General features: G+C 37.2%; 1 protein-coding gene across 4 annotated transcripts in view; it reads left to right on the top strand.

Moving 5' to 3' along the window:
- Window positions 1-16,243, top strand: part of AXDND1 (axonemal dynein light chain domain containing 1) — a 36,216-nt gene extending 19,973 nt beyond the window's left edge. For 2 of the 4 annotated variants that reach the window (XM_087960883.1, XM_087960882.1), the window contains exons 18-26: window positions 3,640-3,733; window positions 5,838-6,046; window positions 6,734-6,830; window positions 9,006-9,116; window positions 9,565-9,720; window positions 11,508-11,648; window positions 12,118-12,209; window positions 13,983-14,131; window positions 15,926-16,243. In XM_087960883.1, the coding sequence (XP_087817009.1) occupies window positions 3,640-3,733; window positions 5,838-6,046; window positions 6,734-6,830; window positions 9,006-9,116; window positions 9,565-9,720; window positions 11,508-11,648; window positions 12,118-12,209; window positions 13,983-14,131; window positions 15,926-16,026 (1,150 nt within the window). In that variant the 3' untranslated portion in view covers window positions 16,027-16,243. The remainder of the gene's footprint in view (window positions 1-3,639; window positions 3,734-5,837; window positions 6,047-6,733; window positions 6,831-9,005; window positions 9,117-9,564; window positions 9,721-11,507; window positions 11,649-12,117; window positions 12,210-13,982; window positions 14,132-15,925) is intronic. The other 2 variants (XM_087960884.1, XM_087960885.1) reach the window with 2 other exon arrangements.
- The last annotated feature ends 1,596 nt before the right edge of the window (window positions 16,244-17,839 follow it).

Here is a 17,839-nt window from a genome sequence, read left to right as displayed (position 1 = left end):
AAGATAAGAAGTGAAAGTTTTGGCTCACCGGGTTAAATTGTAAAAGCAACAACTAAGGTACCCTGGAATTTAAACTTACAAAAAATAACATCACTCCCAAAGAAGAGTCGGAAGCAGCGAAGGAAAGTGAAAAGGGAAAGGTTTGGCTTTTTTTTCTTCTATCTCCTTCCCTATACTGACAACTAAGAGACTTAAATAAGAAATCGGAAAAATCCGCTTTGACATCAATAGGCAATTAAGCTGAAAATAAAACAAAATGCCAAAAGGATAATAAAGATTTCTGGACATTAAAATTTTTCTTTTTCATAAGCAGGAAGGGAGAGAAAAGAATAAGGGCAGGATCTGGAAGAGGGAGGAGACTGCCTGGAATTAAAAAGAATCTACAGTAAAACTTCAACAAGACTTCTAAAAGATACATTTTAACTGAAACTTTGCAACTAAATAGTAACCCCAGGAAGAGAAAGTGGGAAAAAAAAGAGCAGAAAAGAAACAGCTTGTGTGTATTTGGATTATTTGGTGATCTTTGGATTCTTGGTTATTATATTTGAATGACTAAAATCAATCGGGTGGTTGTTTAAAAATTTATACAATGGCACCACTTCTGGATGAATTGAAAATGGAACTTAAAAAGTACAAAGAAGATGCACAAGAAGGGAGGGGTTCTTTTGGCTTCGTTTTTCAATTCTTAGAAATGGAGATTTGGAACTATGAGAAACAACAAGAAACGACTGCAAAACAAGAAGACTGGGACAAAGAAGAAGCCATCTTTAATGAACAAGCAATTTTATATGGGGAAGAAAAAGGAAAGGGGGGAAAGAGAATGGAGAATTTAAGACTTAAAAAAACAACCAAAGAAAAGAAAAATAATTCGAAAAATAACTATAATACTGGAAAGCAACAGAAGAGGGGAATACAGAAGAGAGAAATAGAGGTAGAGAGACAAGGGGGTAAAAAGGGGAGAGAGAAGAAGAGAGGGAAGAAGGAAAGGAAAAGAAGTTACAAAGGACCGGAGCAAGATATAGAGAAACAGGACCTATTTAGAGATAATGGGTGAAAATCTAACTGAAAAAGGGATTCTGTAAAGGTACATAAGATTGTATTGTTATATTAGTAATAGAAATAACTTTAGAAAATTGGAAACAATGTATGATTAAAATGAGGGATAAAATAGTTAGTGTAATTTAGTGAAATGTTTGTGAATAAAATAAGTGAAATAAAATAAATGAGAAAATTGAATTAGGAAGGAACAGGAACATTTTAATTAGTTAATGTTTTATAAAATATAAGTGAAGAGGGGGGTGGGAATTAACTATGGAAAGCTTATAATTGTTCCCATAGAAGTATGATATTTAATTGAAAAGTAATGTTAAAGATGTTAAGACTTTAATGAATATTAATATCAATGATAGAATTGAATTGGAATGGAATGTTGTTTTAATTATATACATTTATAAAAAAAAAATTAAGAACACACTGTGTATTTTAAGAATGTACCAAGCAGAATCCAAATGGAAGTTATGTTATTGAATGTTACAACTTTAGGGAAAAGATATAAAGGCGTCATACTCCAATCAGTAACTACAGGAGAAATTTTGTTTAATGAGAAAAAATAATGGATAATTGAAACAGGACAGACAAAAAATATAAATACAATGATTTGAATTGAGATGAGATAATTAAAATAAAATCGAGACAATTAAAAGAGGGGAGAAGCTATGCAGAAAATGTAAAATAGTAATAAGATATGGAATAGAATATAAAAATGAGCATGAACCTGAATTTGTGTCTGTACGAAGAAATGTAACCCAGGATTATGCTACTTTCAAAAAAGATGTTTTATTTGTATTTTTTTTCTCTTTATGAACCCTCAAATAAAATTTACAAAAACAAAACAAAACTTGATGCTTCGATTATTGCAATATATTCTTTATCAGGCAACCCTTGAAAATGTTCCAGAAATTGCAGCTAAAGTGCAATGGAAATATAAATGATAAACAGCAGATGGTGTTTCTTAATGCTATGACACCTCTTTACTGAAATAGCTACTACTTTCTTTCTGGGCCAGTTGAAGGTGATCACTATGGTATATAATGTCTTTCATGATTTAACCTCAGATTACTTTCCAGCCCCTATTCTCATAGACTCAACACACATTCATACACCCATACTCAAAGAGCTCCTAAGTGGAACCCCTTTTATGAATCAATTCATAGATACTTTAATTCCAATAGATATTTTTTGTTGTTCTATAGTGGGACTGCACTCTAAGGACTACACTATTTCTATCAGTGCTGAAGACCTACGTCCTTTCTTGTTACAGTTTGGAACTCTCTCTGTCCAGAATGTGAAAGAAGAAATACACATCAAAGAAGGCTTTAGAGTTTATAACTTATGGCTATCCTAACTGGACCTTCATCAAATGCACAAAAAGATCTAGTAGGAGCTCCTTCATGACAGACAAAGAAGAGAGCAACGAATGGAGCAAGGTTGTCATTCCATATGTTGCAGGAATATCTGAAAAGCTCCCGAGGATTTTCAACCAACACAACATACATGCACACTTTAAACCCAGGGATACATTAAGACAGAAGCTTTTTCACCCCAAGAACAAAACATCCAGACACAAACAGAGCAATGTGGTACATGCAGTGCAATGCAACCAGACGTGTGCAGACCTGTACATTGGGGCAAATAAAACAACAACTTCACAAATGCACGGCACAACACAGGAGAACAAATTCATCAGAACAGGATTTAGCCGTCTATTTGCATCTGAAAGAGAAGGGTCATTCATTTGAAGACAGCAAAGTTCACATTCTGGTCAAAGAGGATCACTGGTTTGAAAGGAGGTTAAAGGGGCCCTCTCTATATTAACACTGAACAGCCCTCTCTCAACAGAAGGGGAGTGATACAATACTTCCTATCTCCTGTTTATAATGCAGTCCTTTCAGCAGTCCTAAGTAGGTCCCACACCATTTGCACTCATTCAGGTGACTCTGAGGATACAGATAAACCTCCAAGTGTCCTCAATCACTTTCAGAGATGTAATGACCAACCCTTAGAGTGCTAATGATGAGATGACTGCAAAGAATACAAAGAGGGGCCGGGGGGGCACTTGGTGGTCCGGGGGTTTACAAAAAGCGGGCCGTGAGCTTTTCAGGGAGGAATGCGGTTTCACCCACCATTCAGTCATCACTTAGAAGCTTGAGCTTCGGATAGCCGGTCAAAAGCAAAAGGGAAAAAAAGGGGAAAAACCTAGAAATCCCAGTTGCCTTTTGGAAAAAGCACCTTTGGGACAAGCATAATGATAATAGGTATATTAGCAGTGCAATTATTTGTGAAGTCAGCAGTTGGTAAAGAAGTAATTCAGATAAACTGGCAAAGATACCAAGAAAAAGATTATTGTCAGGCTCTCTCCTTTTCCATTCTTCTGCTCTCAAAATTGGATATTATATGTACTTGTTCCTTAAAGATTATAACTTCAGTTTACAGTGTGGGTGGTATTTTCTGCTTGGCACAGAATTAGGGGGGGAGGTATTTAGCCCATCTTGAATATGATTTTTGAAGGTAGGAATCTTTGGACTAAAAGTGAGAACAGACCTGAGGTCTTAATTTGGTATATCACTTGCTTCCATTAAGGGTGATATCTGAGGATGTGTTCAAGAAGATTCAACATTGGCTCCTGACAACTACTACTAGTTCTGAAAGAGAAAATACTCAGCTTTCTCGGGAGGTATGCATGTTGTTTATCAGGTTAAATGTTAAGAATTTTCTATTCTTAGGATTACAAACCTAATTGAGTTTAAAAGGCAATAAGCAGTCTCTTTTGAAAACTGGCAGTTCTGCTGTTTCTTTATATTGAGAGAAAAACACCGCTAAAGTGTCGTGAGTTATTTTCAATACTCACTGAAAAATAATTGCTCGGGCATTAAAGAGTCAATGATAGAAAGAGTAGATAGTCAGACATGTGATATGAGAGTCATGAATAAACATTTCTCATACTCTGATGTGTTTAGACTAGAATTCAGGATTGCTTCATATAGACTATTTTTCCTGAAAGAACAGTGTTCATTTGTTTTTGTTTTTAAATAAAAACTGTAAGACAGACAGCAGGGTTCTTATAAGACAATCCAGTGTCCAAACCAACATAAAACAGATATTACAGAATCAATTTAAAAAATCTCAACCAAAGTCCAATCCAAAACTCAACATCTCAAGGTTTATTATCAATTGTAAGTTCAGGGAGTTGAGAAGCAAAGAATATCAAGAATCTGACAGTGGCCAAATAATTTAGGTAGTCACAGCTGTCTTAAATACAAGCACTGAAAGTCAGGCTATCATCACAGAAAATCAATTTTCCCTGGTACATTTTATTCGTTTTTCTTTCTGTTATGCCCATGGATCTACAATTTACTATTGCAGACTAACCAAAATGTCAAAGTGGTGGACCACTGAGATGCTAAAAATATTTATTTTTGTGAAGGGGAAAATGAGAGGGTGAAAAAAAAAACATGAACGATCATTCCATGGAAAGAAAGTAAAAAACCATATACCATCAGAATTTAAAAGTGGATTTTGTTGTAGGTTAAAGATAAAATAGGCCCGTACTCTGGAAAAGTGAAATCTATGGCCTTAAGCCAAGAAGTCCCTGTTTTTTGTCTGTGTTTTACAATGCCCAAAATGACAAGAACTTTACAAGAATTTAGACCAAGGGTTGCTCTTCTGCACTGCAGAACTAAAGTGCTGTTCTTCAATGTGGGACCCAGCACAAAAATATGCTGGCCCGAGAAGTGCGGCTGACCATATTTAAGATTCCTATTCTAGATTGGGAGAGGACAGAGGCTCCCTCTGCACTGAAAGTCTTGGGAGGAAAGTCTTGATGCCAGTTAGTGGCCGGAGAAGAGGCCCTGGGATCAGAGAACCGGCACCCAAGGAGTCATCATCCACTGTCTCCCCTTTCAAACTGTTTTTCCTAACACTCATGACAAGAGAAACCAGGGGGAAGGAAGTCATCTCCCTCACACACACACACACCCCAGTGCTTCTCTTGACATGAGTCTGACTGAGTCAAAGTGGGGAGAGAAAGAGGAGAAGCAGAGGTTTTTTTTTTACCCCTTTCCTGCAGGAGTACAAATCTGGTTTCCTGGGGCACAAATTGCATGTGGAGGAAATGGCAAAGAGTACCTTCCATATCGGAAGCAGAAAAAAAGACTTACTTCCACAAAGACTTATTTCCTCCCTTTGTCTCCTCCTGCCACCCTAATGGAGGTGGGGAGAGAATATATTTTTGGCACTGAGGCTATTGACTTTTGTTTCCTCTCCTTCTCTTCCTATGTTTCTTGCCTATCGTGGTGGTATGAGATGATTGGCTCTCCAAGGAGACTGGCATTGAAACTCAGTGACCAAGGAGCATGCGTTGGGTGGGCATGTCTTCATCGGGTGGCTTATAGCAGCAGGGCACATCTTTCCCTTCCCCAAGAATTGCTTCAAAGCGCTTTGTGATGGATCGAATGCTTAAGCACAGCTTGTGCGGGCAGCAGTAGTAAAAGCTTTTGAAATGGAACGTGGGAAGACAGGCAGAGGCTGCCTTTATAAAGGTCCGAATTAGGGTCAAAAGTTAACAGGATACCTTTGTGCCAGACCAAAAAGGATGTGTGAGTTAACTGTGTCTATATTTTGCCTTGCTTATATGATCATTAGCCTCCATCACCCCCAGTGTTCATTTATAAGAAGTAAATCTGTGGGGATTACTCGCATGTAAATGAGCATGCCAGCCAGGTGTCAGTCTCACTGAATTTTTGTGTAACTTGAATCCTCGTCAATTTATACTTTTGCAGCTGACTGATTTCCACAATGTTCTGAGCAAATGGATGGTCAACCTGCTTATGCACATGGTGCCAGAGCACACCTGTCCTGATACTATCCCTTTGAGTGACACCGAAATATCAATGCAAGCAGAACGCAAGATGCTGCATACTTTGAATCTTGAAAGAGAAGTAATGGGTCTGGCTGCTCAGATGAGCCAGTTTTCCTCTTATCTAGTCAGGTACTATAAATTCTCCTCAGATTTTATAGCATCAATGTCCATAAAGGAATAGCAATATGAAGGCTGTGATAGACATAAAGTGACTACTTTATGCTACCTTTGGCAAAAATAGTTCCCACCTCTCAAATCTGCTGGGGGATGAGTGCAGCTACACTGTATTTTGTATGGGTCAGGAGCCAGCAGTCTTTTTGTAATTTTTTAAATTACATTTTCAATGATCCAATTTCAGGGTCTCTAGTTGGGATTTTTAACCTGTATGGTACTTTTAGCATTAACTCATGTGTTAGGCATACTGAATTAGAAGTGAAACAAAATTGTTTCATTTTGTGCTGAAAGTTGATGGGAAATTTTGCTTCTAAGGACAATTTTAAGAGATGACAAATGCACAGTCACAGTTTCCGATAGCTGATAGACATTGTGACCATTTCTGGCTCTCATTTATTGCACCATCCTTTCCTACCTTATTAGTTGAGACCCAATCTAGCTAAAATAAATCCTATTTGAATTCAATTTTTTGCATTATACAAGAAGGAAATCATTTTTCTTCTGCAGAACTTTCAGGGCCCTAATTTAGCTCAATATCCTGATCCCTGGATCTAGACACATTAGATTCTCCCTTAATTAGTGTGGTATTTTTATGGTGACTTAAAACATGGTTATAAATTAGGTAATGTTATCCATTCCTAGTTGCTGCAAAGAAATGGTTGCAGTTACAACACGTAAGAAATTGGCTACTTCTGACCCTAATGCAGAATACGAATTGCAACAGTTAGAGAAGATCAAGGTAAAAAAAGAAAAGAAAAGTACTATCCTGTGTTTCTTGACTCTGTCCAAATCCTTGCTAAAGTTGTGGTTTTGAGTTAATTACAGAATAGGAATTTTTCGATGAATGAGGCAGTTCTTTCTTTTTTTTTTTTTTTTTTGTCAATATGAGTTATTTTAAATCTGCTACAAGCTTTCATTCTGAAATATTGTTACTGTGTAAGTGGCAGCTTCATAAGTATAGATATATACTTATGGAAGGGAGAGATGAAAATGGAAAGTGATGAACCTTATGGCCATATACTCTGAAAGCCTAACTTGTAGCATTGAGGCAATGGCATATTTTCTGTGACCAACCTCATCTCACTATTTAGATTTTTTTTTTTTTGTCAACATTTTTTCTGGCAGCACCACTCACAAACAAAGTTAATTGGTTGGTGCCTTGGTGATGGTCCTTGACCTCGGCTGCTTCCAACCCCATGTTTTGGGGATGTCCTAGTTTTATTCTTGTTTGCTTGACAGCTTTCCCCAATTGGTTAATGAGTTATTGTTGCCCCATAGTTACTGTTTCCCGGTCCATATCCTGTGCCTGAAAGGACTCCTCCCACCCACTCTGTTGTCATTAATGCTTTAAGATGAAGTGGGTGGTCTACTTTCTAAAAGTCAAACGTTTCTAGAAATAGTGTCTCTTGTTTAGCAGAAGGTATGGTTTTACTCTGCTTTATGGTACTGATGAAGGATGGCAAGATCCCTATCCTTGATCTCCATGAATTTTTTAATCCTAGAGTTCTATATTGTTTCTCTTATATTTGTCCTTCCCCATTTTAGAAGAGATCATTAGTTCATATTAGAAGCCTTAAGAATACTCAATTCACTCTTTAGAAATAATTTTTCAATAGTTTGATAGAGAATTATATCAAACAAGTAGAACTAATGCAACCCAATATAGAAATATATTAAAATAAAAAGATAAATATAAATTTTTTATTTTTAACATATTTAAAAATGTAAAATTAAGAAGTGCAGATAAAAAGAAAACAAAGCAAAAAGAGAAAAAGGAAAAACACAGAAAAAGAACATAATCTAGTTTGCTCTTTTGATTTATTCTTTGTATAAATGTTTTTTAAAATTGAAATCACCTTCCAATTCTATTTTTAAATTCAGTGTTTCCATCTCTTCCTGCCTTAAAGTCCATTTCACTTTTATTCAATGGAACTTATTCCGCTTCAATAGTCTTAAATCCTGTTGTAGTCTTAAATAACTGAAAAATCTGTTGGACCTCAAAATCAAATATTTCCTTCTTAAAGCCATGCAATGCCATAAAGTGTTTTTTTCCCAGCCAGAATGTAAACAAAAGATTTTTTTCCCACAAGGAAGGATCATTTTAATTAATTTCAAAGTCTTTCTTTAATTTAAACTCATTTGAATCCTTTCATTTAAAATCTTTCTGAAATCAGCACTATAATCTCCCTTTAGGAGTATATTGAAAAAAAAGAGAAAATTCTTATAAAACTTCAACCACATAACTTTCTTTTTAAATTGATTGAAGAAAAATTCACTCAGTGAATACCAAACTTGCAGTTCTGAAGGTTTTTCCACTTTTAATCTGTTTTTGATTAAATCAATCTTTTTAATCCTTAACAAACAATAAGAAAAAAAATAAACTACGAAGTAATTAAAATATTAGGTTTGGCCAATCTATGAGTCCATAAAAGGTTTTATTAACAACACACAGTTGATACAAGCAACCACAAAAAATATCAGTTCTGCTATCTACTCACAAAAAACAGCACTCCAGAATATACATGGGTTGTCTCCTTAATTCAGAAGCAATTTTGACTGTTTGGATCCAGTGTCCAGCTGCATTTTCAATTGTAATGTCTCTGCAATTGCACAGACTACTATTATTTCTTATTTATTCTAGAATTTCTAGAAGCCTCAAATTAATAGGCCCCCAATAAAGAGTGGATCATCCAGTCAGGTGCTTCATCCAAATTATACACACTAAGCAGATAAGGTGGACAAATCAAACTGGACACCATTTTCAACCATTAATTTCTATAATTGACAACTTCTCAGGATTTCCTGGGGGGCATCCTTGGTATCACAAAAAGAGAATTAGAGAGCACCAATGGCTTTTGTTTGAACTGTCTGGAAAATCATCAGAAGATTTTCTTTCTTTCTTTCCTTTTTTCAGACCGAGTGCCTGGATTGGATTGAGACGTGCAACCTTCTTTTATCTGGAATAAAGATATCTCCCACCAAGTTAATTGACAAAAAGGAGCTTATGTATTACTTTGGATCAGAGGTAGGGAAAGGTGCAAATGAGAGAAAAATATTAAATTTGCAATTTACTCTTTAATTGCAATACTGCTATCTTTCTTTAAGATGGGGTGACCATGTTTTTAGGCACAAGGGTGAGAACACTTTCTAAATTGAGGGCCATCAATACAGCCATCTATCTTACAACATACTCTTTCTGTGTTCTGTGCATCTACACACACTCCTCCTCAGAGTATCTATAATTGAGTACCATTATCAGGGAATAGCAGAATAAATACAGCTCTGCATCTAGTAAAACTACCCAGGGACAAGTCTGTAGGAGGTGCTGACCAGGAACATTGTTTCTGAAAAATTTTACATTAACCAAATTATGTCCTTCAAGAACCTGAGAGACCTAAATGTAGAAAAGTAGCAATGAGAACAAAACCTCAGAATGGATTTTGTGGTTACCAGCCTTTCTCTGCTACTTCAAGGTTTTTCAACAAAAACGAAAACTTCCCCCTCACCCAGAGCATACCATGGAGAGCACTACTTCCACTCAAGCAGAAGAAATCCCCGATGAAGGCAAGAAACTGGAGAAAGCCGGTTCTGAGCAAAGCCCAGAAAAGAAGTCCATATTGGAAATACAGGTGACTATTTCCATGGAAAATTAGCACAATTTTTTTTAAAAGCAAAGTTCTTTTTATGAGCCAGATTGGAATATAATTAAATAAAGAAGTAAAGCCTGCCAGATAGCTTCACCTAAGGCAGTATCTGCTATAAAATATATCTAAAATCCATTAAAAAATTGTCTGCTTTTCAAAGTAGATGCATAAGAATTCATCGCTCTGAGAAGTTTGGGAAGCTCATGTTCCATTCAGAGATGTTAAAGTAGTCGACAGTAACAGCAATTCTGAAACTTCATATTGCTGCTGCTGACATATGAACATGGCTGATTGTATGTCAACATGATGACTTCTCGCATAAGTATTTCCTGTATGATCAGTTTCCTTTAAATACAATCAAATTTGAAGATGCAGTTACATTGTCATTAATATCACCATGTTAATACTTTGCCTAGCTCAGTGATTTCTCTGTGGCTGATCTAAATGCTAATTTGGACATATTGGCAACCCAAAACTATTGTTTGTTGTTTCTTCGAAAAAACTTACAAAAGTTTTTGAAAAGCCTAGGAGAGGGAAAGAGGTATTTTTAATATGGTTTGGAGTAGTCTTTAATAAGCAGGGCTGTATATTATGCAATAAGTTGTAGCTTTATTATGAGTATCCCCCCAAAAAAAGAAAGAAAGAAAGTCCTTTCATTGAATATATGGACAGAGTTCCTGCTTTAGGGAAGAAAAAAAATCACCACTCTACTGCATTGTCATCTTGATATGATTTTAAATGGCATAACATGCTCAGAGAGGAATACATAATGTGGGTTCCAGACTGATGAGCTGTATTTGAGTATTGGTCTATAAAACATTTGCTAGACCAATACTCTAATACAGCTCATCAGTCTGGAACCCACATTATGTATCTGATATTAACACAGTTGAGAAAGTCCAGAAATATTTCACAAGAAGAGTTCTCCACTCCTCTACTCGTTGCAGAATACCTTATGCCACCAGACTTGAAATTCTAGACCTAGAAAACCTAGAACTATGCCGCCTTCGGTCCGATCTAAGTATAGTATATAAAATCATACATTGCAATGTCCTACCTGTCAATGAATACTTCAGCTTCAACCATAACAATACAAGAGTAAACAATAGATACAAACTCAAGGTTAACCGCACCAAACTTGATTGCAGGAAATACGACTTCAGCAACAGAATGGTCAATGTCTGGAATACTCTACCTGACTCTGTGGTTTCTTCCCCAAACCCCCAAAACTTTAACCTTAGACTGTCTACACCCCTTTAACCTTAGACTGTCTACACCCCTTTCCTAAGAGGTCTGTATAAGGTGTATAAGGTGCGTGCATAAGCGCACCAACGTGCCTACTGTCCCTGTCCTATTGTTTCTTTTCTTTTTCTTATATGTATCCATGTATTCATAACTATGTTTTTACTTATACCTATTATCTTGTAAGCAATTGACAAACCAAATAAATAAATAAAATAAATAAATAAATAAAATACCGGTAGTAAGTAATGGGCTAGTATGGAGCTTTCTTTTCATGGGTGGATAATTGTTTTCAAAGGCAAATTGGTAACCCGAATAAGACTGAAAACATAAACCCCAAATCTTAGGCTTCTTCTTTAGGAGCATAAATCTTTCCCCAGGTTCCAGTACCTGTGATTCTCCTAAAATTATCCTGATAACTTCCTAATATTACGATGGTTTTTGTATCCAAAATCTGACCTTCTGTTGAAGAGTTTGGCTTTCCAACAAAGAGACAAATATTACACTGCCTGCTTTTTCTTTTTTCCGAGCAGGCAATGCCATCTGTACCTAGTACTTACAGTGAAATTGTAGACGAAAGCCCTGAGATTGATTATCAGATGAGATACATTGCCCACGATGCTAATGTGTATTGCAAAACATTGACTGCCGAAAAAATTTCAGTTTCAGGGGTATGTATTTATGAATCTCCACTGTGCAAGTGGCTCTGCTTCTAGCCAAGGTGAGCCAATTCAATTCTTTTAAAGGTTGTTAAAATGTGAAATGAGCAGCTGGAGCTAACATGTGGGGCACTACCCAATTGGAAGATTTTCTGCACAACCCTCACTGAAAGTAATGGAAACTATACAAGACCATGATGGCACTCTTGTGCAACTTCTAATCTTTTTGATTGGATTTCTATATGAGAAATGACATGGAGAAAGAGCATTAATGAGACCAGCTTCTTTAGAACTTTTCTGCCTCAGGGTACCAATTTTATTGATCAGAGGTGTGCAGAAAATAGTTAACCTTGCTAAGGTTAACTATTTGCTCTTTTATTTCAGTGGTCCTATCGCTCCATCTAATCTTTTTGCCAAGGCAGTATGTCACTTTCTTTTGCTTGAGTCTCTTTGCATAAGGTACTTGTTCTCTTAATTCTAGAGAGAATTGTATGCCAGCCAGCCAACCACTGAATTCTCTAAAAAGGAATTTCAGATACTAGCTTCACTAGAAATCCTGGAGGAACGGCTCATGTGAGTACAAAGGAGGTGATCAAGGGAGATATATAATTGCCACAGACATGTTAAATAAAGCTGAGAACCAGACAGTTCAAGGCTGCCTTTCTCTATGTGTCTATTATAACACATTCCTTCTATGTTTTCTATTCTGTTGACACACTCCCATTCCTCTTAGAACTTCCTTTTCTCACAGACTTAAACCTGCTGGTGGCTGACATCCAGCTCTGAGATCTATAGACTTAACAGTTGTGAATTTTTGAATTACTGATTTTTACATAAATTTGGGATGGTAAGAATCTGAAATCTCTGCTATGTTTTTAGGGCAGCCTTTTTGAACATTGTGGGCCGCTTCAAGTTAGTCTGGACAAACTTCTGCAGTTTTCTTGGCAAAGTTGTTAGGAAGTGTTTTGCCTGCTTCCTAGGGCTGAGAAAAAGGGACTGGCTGAAGGTCACACAGCTGACTTTGTACATAAGATAGGACAAGAATTCACAAGTTTCCCAACTTCTAGCCCTAATCACTATAATAAACTGGTTCTCCAACATAGTGGAAATTTTCCAACATATTTTTCAACATAGTGCCTTCCCTATGTATTAACATGGAATTCCAGGAGTTGAGGAAACATTTCAGAAAATGTCCTCTTGAAGTCTTTCCAAAGGTTTATCATTGTGATGACACAAAACGAATGGAAGGAAGGAGGATAAAGAAAGATTAATTCCAAACAATGTATGTAGAAACACCAGAACTATGGAAGAGCTAGCTATAAGCTAGATGCTAATACTCTAGAGCAGGCCTGTCAAACTGGCAGCCCATGGGCCAGACATGTCACGCACAACACATGCCCACCCAGGCTCCGCAAAGGCAAAAAACATCAGGATACGTCATGATACGTCATGTGACATGATCGAGTTTGACACCCGGGCTCTAGAGGGAGATAGAAAAGATTGATTGTAGATATTGCATCTGCATTAGATTCACACAGAAAAGGAATGGTTAACAATTAACTTTAAAGCTGGGGAGCAGGGGCATTGTGGGGATCCGCCCTGGAACACAATCATCCCAGTAGGCTACAGAAGAAATAGAGATTCCTGATCTGATAGTGAGTCTTGTACATTTCCAAGGTAATTTTTTTCTTCACTAAGGAAAATGATAGAGGAAGAATGTTCATAAATCAAAATGGCTTTTGCATTACTTTATGCAATCTGTGGTAGAAAGGGTCCAGTCCCTGGCTGACCAAAAAGACGTCTGAAAATCCTCTCAATCTCTCTTGAATATTCTACAGCACAACTCATTGAAATAAGTGTTTGTTTCCATTAGATTTACACGCAAAAAGTTCTTATAGGGTTTCTATAAATCAGATTAGCAATGCATAACTATCACGTACATCTTAAATCCATCTTTGCCTCTATCAGATATAAAGAGGGCTATGCAGGAGAAGGTAGGAAAATTCTATTCAGTTCATTTCTTTAAGCCATTTTTCCTCAGCCTACTTTGCTACCTGAAATGAGCTGGAGAGGGAGAAAACTTTAAAATAAAGTAAGGAGGGAGGTTATACCATTTTATCCACACTCATCTTTGTGAGAAGGAGACTTCCATTATTCTTATCCACACAGCAAATCCATGCTTAAGGGTATGTGCATGTCTTGTTTGGCCATTCTTCAGACAAAAAAAAAAATGTCTTGGACCGACCTTGGTGCCTCCCATTCTGATTGGGTAGCCATTAATTTTGCCAAGTTGGTCTTTATATTTGGTATCTTAACTCCATGCTATCTTGGCTTCTGTTTTTTTAGAGATGCTGAGAAACGAGCCCAGGAAGCAGAGGAAAAGTCAGAAGCCCTCCATGAGGAATTGGAGGAAGCTCTGAAAAAACTCCAGGATTTGGAAGATGAGGAACCGGAGCTTAAAGATTCTGACAAAAAAGCAGAAAAATCCAGAAAAGGTACGATTAAAACCTAAGAGATGGAATTTTAAATTTCTAGTAGAAATACAGACCATTTTCTATATTCCTCTTTTAGGCCTTCAAGAAATTCTGAGGTTTGTGGTCAAATACATCTGTAGGGCACTAGTTTGAAGACGGCATAATGAGTTATTGTGATAATTTCAGGTGTATATACCTTTATGATGTATATATTGTAAGAACTGGGATTGAATTAAAACAGATTGCCTGAAATAGTTCTAAAAGCTAATACCAGAATGTTATGTCTCACCTGTATCCACAGGTGAGCAATCAAAATTCTAAAGTTCCAAAAATATAAGCAACCAAAAACAAACCCCAACAAAGATAACTGCTGAGGTTTTTCCAGTCCTCAGCAGTAATTCTGAAATCTGTCTGGCAATCCTGAAGTGCCTATAAATCACAATGCCTCAGATAATCTTCACAGTACTTTCGCTCTAACAAGACATTTTGCTTCTGGCAAATTTCTCAAGCCAATCCGTTTCCTTTTATCCCCTAAGGGGGCGTGTTAGTCTCATTAATTAATCACTGGCTTGATGCCTCTTTCCCAATTGAGATTGACATCTCAATCTCCGTCTATTTCTCACGTCAAGCCAGGATCCCTCAAAGTCCTCCTCACTTGAAACCTCTCGCACGTTTTCCTGATTATCTGCTACCGGCTGCTGCGTAATCAGAGAGGGAGATTCGGGGGAGGGAGAGGACTCCAACACCTCCAATAAATTAGGTTCGTCTCTCATAGCTAAGTCCACTTCCTCATCCTGGCTACCCTCAAAATCACTCAACAATGCAGGCTCAAATCTCACTGCTAGATCCTCTTCACTCGAGCTCACATCTGCTAACGGACCAGATTCAAATCCCGGAGTCACAACACCAGAATATCTGGAAAATGTTTTATTTGACTCTACCTTTTTGGATGTATTACGTAGTTTGTTTTAACTATGGTTTATTGAATAATGATTAGAATCACACAAGTTTTAGATCTCCGTGTTGTGCCTTACAATTAAAATAACTGTGTCACACAATGTTATGAGAAAACATTATGGGTTAGACTAGAGTGATAAGTCAATCTAGTGTCTCTATGTTCTCCATCAAATAAGGCCTCTTTGAAGGGCTGGAATAATTCCACAGGCTTAAGTAGGAAAAAAAAACCAGCAGCTACATTTCTTCCTACTTCTGCTTTTGCTTTCTCCTAGGCTTGTGCTTTTTTTTCCTCCTCCCCTCACAGCCTTAAGCTTTCAGGCAGTAAGACTGGAAGTACTTCTATTCTGAGGATAAAGCTTACTCCTAAGGAGGAGGGTGTTTTCTGTTCATCGTTCATGTTTTATCCCAATAACCACCACATTATTCAGCAAAAAACAAAGAGGTATCTTCATTCCACAAGAAGCTTTGACCTCTCCCTCCTAAACCATGTGCTCCATTTTAGAATATCTTCAGCCCATTTCGTTTGGTTGTAAAGTACTGTCAGAGGTAACTTGTAATTGTTACCTAATATATGGAGAAAGGAATAAAGATGTGCTGGAAAGGAATAAAGATGCACCTCATAAAAAGCTCCAGGCAAATCATGCACTGTTTTTCTCACTAAGACAAAATAATCTTTGAGTATATCGATATTCAATATCTGATCAAAAGCTCACAGCCATTGGCTCTTACACTGATTATTGGTAGTCCTTGTGACCTCAGTTGGAACCAGAATTTGTTGTTAAGCAAGGTGGTTGTTAAGGGAGTTAAGGGAGTTTTTCAATTGATTTATTTTATTTATTTATTTATTTATTTTTTTAGGGCCGTGGGTATGCCGCCCTTATGCACTTTTACAGCTCCTTAAGAATTCTGCACAGAGGGATAACAATGGACAATCCAATTCTTTTTTATCCCTGTTATAAGGATTATTAAATACTTCCAATTATCTTCTATTGCAGAAACTTCTCATAAGAAAGCTTCTGATAAAGCTAAACCATCCACTCCTCGACCCAAGAAATCACCCAAACCCAAGCGCTGAAGACGAGTGTGGCTGCAAGAAATTCTTTGGCTCCTGACTGTTGTTATAGGAGTTTTGGCTGCAGTATGAGCACTGCCTATCCCTGAAATACAAAATTACAATTGCAATTCTTCTGGTTGTATTAATATGCTATAGGGACAGGAGTTAAATGAAGATTCTAAAATTGTTTCTCATTTTTATTACTTATTTAAAAAATCATCAAGATCTAATTTTGCCTTGTTCTGATATGTTTAGATATACATCTCCAGAAACTGCAGATTGGGTTAAGAATATTTTCCGGCCACTTTTATTGTGCTCTGTTTGTATTATATAATATACGTTTTGCAGTACCTTATAGCATGCAAGAGGCAGTATCATCTTTGGCATGACCTCTTTGCCTCACTCAAAGCCTCTTGTAACAAAGTGCTGACAGTGAGGGGTATCAGCACTGCATCCCACCAGCCTTGTCTTGAAAAGATGGCCTTGAAAAATGAGGTGAAATGAGGCTTTTTAAGGGGAAAAAAAGCATGCATGCATGAGCCAGAACGCCGTCATTCCCATTCTGCCAAAAAGAAAAGTTTTATATATCTTGTTTTGAATGATATCAAAATTAAGAGGCTACAATTATTTTTCATTGACGACCTTATAGTTTCAGACCCCTGAGCCATCACTTCATGGGTTTAAAAGTATTTTAATTTTTTTAACTGATTGCTTTTGCTTCGCATGTGACTAGTAGTTACTTTTGAGCACAAAGAACACCTACGAAGTCATACATGAGGGAATTATCTCCCATGCTAATGAATGGTAGGTGATCATGACAAGATCCAGGCTAGCCTGAGTCATGGACAGGGCTCTTTTTCATCCCAGCCTGGCTCTAGCAAAATCAAGAAAGGGAATCCACAGATGGATCCAACAGGGCAGAACAAGTAAAAATCCTTACAAGTAAAAATCCATCATTACAGTTTGATAAACTGAATTATATGCCAGTGGTAATAATTCTTCCCCAGTAAGCTGCTATAGCACCATGGTGACTGATTGATTCCACATACTCTTTGGATGAAATGGATTTTCCAGAGTCTCCTGTTAAAATTTAGATCTGGTCTTGCATCAAAGCATCATTGCTGGCAAAGGGATGGAGCAGGAATTATCTTAGATCTCTCGGTGGTTTTCAGTAAGTTCTCAACTTATCAATATATCTTCTTTGTGGAACTTTTGAAGACAGCTTCGATGTCTTCAATGTCGGGCTGGATAGTTGTCGAGGTTTATCCACAATACTTGGCTTCCCCTTGCTCGCTGCTTTGTTCAGACATCAATGCAGGGTCCCCTCAGTAGAGTAAAATTGGGGGGAATTTTTCTCTCTCTCTGGATTGATCACTATTGCAGAGCCAGTTTTATGTAAGGACCAGCCTCTCCTCTCCCCGCATCAAATAGACTCTTGAAAACTTTGTATTTCAAAAGGAACTTTTTATTGAAAAGGGGTGAAAGCAAGTCAAAATTCAAGGCAGGCTCTGAGGCATACAACTAGGATATAGGAAATTAGAAACCCTTCTCAATAGTTTGATGTGGATTCCACCAATCCACAGATGTGAAGATGTTATTGTACCAGGGTCTCTGAGAAAGCAGATAAGAAATTTTTTTCCGGGCTATCTTCAAGGGTTGCAATCCACATGGCCCCCCTCCTCCCCTTGCATTCCCCCAAGAGATGAAAATTTTCCGGG

The sequence above is a fragment of the Notechis scutatus genome, chromosome 3, assembly GCF_049901735.1.
Source record: "Notechis scutatus isolate UNSWTSFEM ecotype Mainland chromosome 3, rNotScu1.2, whole genome shotgun sequence".
Lineage (NCBI taxonomy): Eukaryota > Metazoa > Chordata > Lepidosauria > Squamata > Elapidae > Notechis > Notechis scutatus.
Note: the sequence above shows the minus strand (reverse complement) of the source record. Positions and strands in the feature narration are given on the sequence as shown.